This window comes from Ornithodoros turicata, chromosome 4, assembly GCF_037126465.1.
Source record: "Ornithodoros turicata isolate Travis chromosome 4, ASM3712646v1, whole genome shotgun sequence".
Lineage (NCBI taxonomy): Eukaryota > Metazoa > Arthropoda > Arachnida > Ixodida > Argasidae > Ornithodoros > Ornithodoros turicata.
Window position 1 is genome coordinate 60374339 of NC_088204.1, and position 6398 is coordinate 60380736.

The window sequence follows — 6398 nt, forward strand, 5'->3', positions numbered from 1 at the left end:
CTGATGTTGACGTGCGAATATTTTTATAACTATTGTAGATTTGGCATACAAGTTCTCGCATCTTGAATTCCATAATTTGCACCATATCTCCGAATACGACCATGTCTAGGACGTATTGAAATGCAGCGATAATTGAATCGTTTCGAGGCTTCTCCTTTTCGAAGCAGCTTTTTATCATGTCCTCCCGTGACCTATGGTAACGAGTACAATATCCGTCCATCTCTTCAACGTATAGCAATTGTCTGTTCTGTTTTTTAGTGTGCCTCGACACTTAATTAAATCATATCGGAGCTAATTTTATGTCTTAAAAATTTATTATGTTATCGTGTTTCGAATGTTATTAATATCCACCTGTCGTGAGAATTATGAAAGTCAATTTACAAAAAAGATGTGATGAGTGAGAAAAGAGATGAGTGAGCTAGAACCCTCAATTCCCGGCTTGAGTTGTTGAAGTCTGTTTATGACTTTCACCACGACCATTGTGGGATCCCCCTACTCCCTGCAGACGTAACCTTGGCGAAGGTGCATGGGAGCTCAGCTTCCCTCTTTTCTTTTTTGTTACTTGGCTCTGAATGAAAAAGATGTGTTCCTGTGATGTATCGCCCTGCTTGTTCAGAAAGTGTTTCCCTAAATTAATTACTGACCCCACCCGGCACAAGTAGCATAGATTGGCTGTACTGTGTAAAGCTTAGCTGTGCTGCGTGTTTGGATACCTCTGTCAAGGTAATGTTTATAGTGCCTGAGTAGGATGAAAATTCTATATTATTAGGTCGCAAGGATTATTTTATGATAGTTCAAAAGATAGATTACTTTCATTTCAATTTATTAATCAGTGATAGTTTGTTTCAATAATATTTTCCTGTCTGTTGTTTACACATTGGCAGATGTGCCGTTTAGAGTGTTTCTCTGCTATTCGGTGTTAAGTGCATGCATGTTTCTCGTTTTGATAGATTGTTTTTCAATTATTTATCCTTTGTGTACCTCTTGTTTACGTGATGGGTTTTGGTTCTCTATTAGCTGTTGATCGTGTTTCTCATTATTTCCTTGCGTGTGTGCTATTCACATCATAAGAAATTGATTAATTGTGTCTTGTTGAAATATTCAACTTAGCTTCCCATATTCTTTGTTATATGTATTGCATTCCTTCTGCTTTTTGGATGAATTTTTCGCCTTCACGCAGAGTTACAACATAGTTCCTGCGCTTTACTATACTTGCATGTAAACTATCCACTGCATAGCTGTTGTAGTGGGAAAAAATTATGAAAGAAGTCGGCCCAGGGCGAAAATCGCGAATGAAGTCGGCCCAGGTGTGACGGTATCATCGCCTGGCTGGGATGACAGTATGCATGTCCCTACTTGCGAACCGCCTGAAAAAATTGCGAATGAAGTCGGTCCAGGCGGAAAAATACAGAACGGTAAGGGCCAGCGCTGCTCTCCGGTTCGCTGGTAGGCACTCGGACACCCCCTCACCCACCTACTTGCATGTAAACCACTCATGCATCACCTGAAAAAACACTGCGAGCGAAGTCGGGCCAGGCTGAAAAATAGCCGAAGAAGTCGGCCCAGGGTGCACAACCATAAGTGTACGCTCAGCTCTTCGGCCAGCTGGTAAGCACACGGACAGCCCCTCACCTGTGCGCCACCCACAGCGCGCTGGAAAAATAAAAAAAATCGCTGGAGAAGTCGGCCCAGCTATTGTTCTTGAAGTTACATACATCTGTTAGAACTTTGTAATTAAATCCTCTGCAGTATTACGTTTAACATGCCAGCGAGGACAGGATCAATTACATCAATGACGGATTGATTAGACGAGTCTGAAACCCATCTTTGTCGCAGTAACTGCTGCCTTCGAGGTTATTAGAAGCAAAAGCAATCACTTCACGAGCAGCGTTCTTATCCTGAACCCTGGCTTCGTTTGATTTACCCGCCCGCAGGAACGACTTGATGGGTCTATACCCTGTCCGGCCCGAGCCCGAAGATAATATTCCTAGCCCTGGTCCGGCCCGACCCCAAGAAATCTCTAGGTTATCTGGCGCGGCCGGTCCGCTATCTGGAAGGTGGTGGGGAATGAAAGTTCACAGCGTCATTGTACGGGCCCAGGATTACGATGTCAAACCCGATCCCGGCCTATAGGCCCACGAAAATAATGCTTTATCCGTGCGGGCCTCGTCGGGCTCGGCCTTTCGGGCAAGCGTGGCCACGTTCAGTGCTCCAGTTCAAGCAGTGCCCACACGGCAGTACACGGTATAAAAAGATAATCTTGAGCACATAGCTGTCGGATTTTAGTTCCTTATTTTTTTACACCAACCAGGCTAATAACAACGAATAAAAAAATGTGTACTAGAAGAGTACTCTACTAACGACCGAGTACACGTTGGTGGTATCCCCAAGGCCCTCCTAAAGGATGTGAGGTGGTGGGTTCCAACCCAGCCACCGCCTGTGCTCTCGGAGGTTTTCCAGGGTTTTCCGGCAGACTTTCAAGACAGATGTTGGCATAGCCACCCTCGAGTGTGCCCAGAACGCATACTAAATCCACCTGTTCTCGCACTACTTCTATTGTCCTCTCTCTCACGTGTCCACTTCATTACACCGCTCATAGCTAGAGTTCGCTTCGCACACGGCAGACGCTAATTTCCCGAACTGCCCAAAAGACGGCACTACATAACCCGCGAGTGCATCGTGTAGCCTTTATTTGAAAAACCCAGTTTATGGTCAGTTCATTGTTCATTTATTGTTTGTCAGGTGGAACTCCCCAATCATGATCCTTCAGATATGGTTGTTGTATTGTTTGTCACTTATTAATTCTCATTGCAGACAATGATCATTATTTCTCCCATTAGGCACACTTCCAGGCCCTCGTGGCGTTGAACCAACCAAGGAAACAGCTTATCAACTATGCTGGAGGACCACACCGGCCAGCATTTTAAGCAGGAGACAGAGACAATTTTTACGGACTTTACCTTTTATGTGCAGAACAATTCCCGCTGTGATTTACTATCATAAATGAATAAAGCTTTCTCAAAACAATCCAGCCAATCGCGAAAGTACTTTCGTCGACCGTAGTTTCAGAACATCCTTAGTCGCGGGAGGACCGGAAGTCTTCGTGGCGCCGGAAGTTGTGGCGGGGGCTTGTTTATGTTTACCCGAGAATGTTATGTAAAGGAGCGATGATGCCTGTGCGCTCCTTCGGGAGATGTTTCTTCAGTGTTTGCCAGCACTCGCGCTCACTGTGGGGCGTCAGTGTATAGGCGCACTCTCACTAAATTTTTTGCACAAATCGAAAGTAACGATGAAAGTAACCCGTTACTTTTGTAGCTCTTACCTGATTACATTTTCAGTCGAGTAATTTGTGACAAAAAAAAAGTTACTTCTGTCACGAGAGTATTAGTAACGGGGTGATCGCTTACTTTTTTCTACGTCGAAACTGAACTTCTCTAAGAACTTACTCTGAAATCGTCGAACACTTCTTTTTTTTGGCAAAGGCGGCTTCAAACCATGACATACAGGTACCGTATACTAGAGACAGATGCAAAGCCCGTGCTTCGTATACTGTTCACGGCGTCAGCACGGCGATTGAATCATGTATACTCCCAGCACCCCGCACACGAACCCGCAAAAAAACGTTACAACCCCCCCCCCCCAACAACAACAACAACGACAACAACTACTACATGAATGACGATGGATGATGAGCCCCCACTTGCAAACTATACCTACCAAAAACACAAAATAACACCATAAAAGCCATCTGATCCGCTTGTCATACATATATATCCTGCGCAAATCTCTGGATTCGATACAGCGCGACCACAATATATTTGGTTAGCAATAGACCTCTCCCTGTTTCTAAACAAATGACGTCATACTGTTAGACAGCGCCACCAATTTTTTAGAGTTGAACTACGCTTGAAGCTTAGGGGCGAACAAGGTCACGCCTGATAGCCACGGTCTTGAGGGGATTACGATGGTCCCTGAAAGGAACGCGACCTTCGGTCCTACTTTTCTTTCAGTACGAGGAAGTGAACAAGTACCCATTCGTGGAACCCAGCCCTGCTAGAAAATCCAATATAATTTTCCGGTATGAGCGAATTCAAGCGAATTCCTTGGCGAAAACAAAACGGAACTTTGTACCAGCTGTTACGCTTTGATACAGATCTTTCACAAAAGAGTTCATTTATTGAGGAATTAGTTTTTCTGCCTCTGAGCTTGTTGTGTTAGAAAACTGCTACTCGCAGCAATGTTGCTGCGGCTGCAATGTCTGCGGCAGCAATATGACTGCTCAACCACTTAAGAGTGCTGGCAATTCACTGTGCATCGTGACGGAGCTTGTCTGCGATTTTCTCTGACTTCATATGCTTCTTGGGCAAATTCCCTGGCAGTCCGCTGACTGTTCCATTCACATCAAAATTCCCTGACAATTCCCTGTTCTCCAGGTTAGTTGACACCGTGGTTTCCTAGTTGGTACAATTTAAGTTGTTATTCAGCTCACAGCGCCACTAATATTGGAACTGTGTTTTGCACCATTGTAGTACAGCAGTGCAGAGGCAGAGCCAACTGCAGGACGCGATGAGAATCAGTGGGCTGTCCTAAACTGTAGGGGTTAAGTTGTCACTAACTATAGAAAATGTAGATGAAACCACACTATTTATCATGCACAATGCAAGCTACTACACGGTCCCTCACCCATCCACGCCCTGCGAGCTGATCTGAATTTCTGACAGACTTGAATTTTGGTATCGGTTGAGTTACAAGAATACTTTGACATATGCAGGTCACTTTACGATACATCACGCTTAACATCACTGTGTGTTTGGGTTGAACGAGAGTTTATTCCTCAAGTGTCGGACTTTAATGGATTTCACTGTATTGATGTTCTTACAAAACTCCCTTGTTCTGAGCATATGTATCATACTTATCACATTGTATACCATCTTCCACAAGCGTGCATGAAACTACTCGTTCTGCAACTTCAGTTGTAATCAATTAGTAATATCGACAGACCGACCGCTGTGGGGTCGCTCATGATCTCAGTTGTCTTGCGACGATTAATTATAATATAATAATAAGTATTATAAATAGATGAAAGCATGCATCCTCGCTGCAGCAGAACACAAATGAAAATGCAGGAAACCCAGTCACGCGCGGCTGAGCCTGTTTGCATACATGTAACATCGGAACATGAACCATACACTAGTTTTTTAAGGTACTGCGTATATATATCCCGTGTAAGGATATTCATGGAAAAAGTGAGCGTTCGATGCATTCCTCATTTTCTTGGCCTAGTGTGAAGTGCTGTCATGACATATGTGTTTCTCATACTTTTTAATTCATTCAGATGGTCTTAAGAGAGTTTGATATGCCTGATATGGGGTCTCGTATGAAGTATACTGGGTCCTCGTGTGCTGGTATCGAAAACCAATATGATTATACCAGTTAACTGCAGCATGTATATTTATACCGGGATCTTGCATGTTTTATACCAGGATTGCATGCAGCATGTATGTTCATACTGTGATTTCATATCGGATTTTCTAGTAGGGAGCCCTCCCCTTCTGTTTGGGTTTCAGTCTGTCTATACCGACGTCATGATGACGTTTCTCGGGTAGAGGTCTATTTGGATTCTGGTTCTTCAGGCGTTTTTTAGCTTGGACGGCGCCTCCGCAGTGATTTTCACCTTGCCATAGCATAGTGCCCAAACGGCGGCGTCTACACCTGAGGCTGTACTGTGTTAGGAAGGTACTCCAAGAACCGATGGTGGTGGACTGTAATTTTAGTGATGTCGCGAACCAGGCGCGGCTCGAGTTTGGGGGGGTTCGAAGAAAATCGAGCTTTTTCATATGTTTATGTGAAAGTTTATGTGAAAATTCGATAGCTGCGACGCGTTGGCGCATGCGCGGATATCGTGGTGTCCATGCGGAACGTTCATTTCTGCAATTAACAATGTTGTCAAGTTTTGATAAACCACATGAACAAACGCCCGAATATAGGGTTTATTCACTGACGTCACCTCGCCGTCGTAGGTCCCTCGAAGTCATGTTCCCGCATTCGTACGTTGTCATACGCTTTTTGGATTACTATTAACGTTGAAAACATAGAAATTACTTGGATATGATACAAATCACACAGCACAATAATTTTGAAACGCCATATATACAGTGACTGCGATATGGGTAATGACTTGGATGGGACCTATGATATGGCGGCCGATGGCAGCCCATCTGCTTGCTAGCGACAGTGGCAGTCTTCTACGGATGACGTCATGTGAATAAACCCTATTCTTATTACCAAACAGGAAACAATGTTCATATCTTGACGATGATGATGATGAACAGAAGAACACAACAACATCATGCATTCCGTACAAATAGCAGTATGGGCAAATGCACACCAAACGCTCA

At 44.1% G+C, this 6398-nt stretch overlaps 1 protein-coding gene across 1 annotated transcript in view; it reads left to right on the forward strand.

The window, feature by feature from the left end:
- LOC135391631 (2',3'-cyclic-nucleotide 3'-phosphodiesterase-like) overlaps positions 1 to 3031 on the forward strand; it is a 210817-nt gene extending 207786 nt beyond the window's left edge. Inside the window, exon 8 of the mRNA XM_064621954.1 lies at positions 2841 to 3031. Within this exon, the coding sequence (XP_064478024.1) occupies positions 2841 to 2868 (28 nt within the window). The 3' untranslated portion in view covers positions 2869 to 3031. The remainder of the gene's footprint in view (positions 1 to 2840) is intronic.
- The last annotated feature ends 3367 nt before the right edge of the window (positions 3032 to 6398 follow it).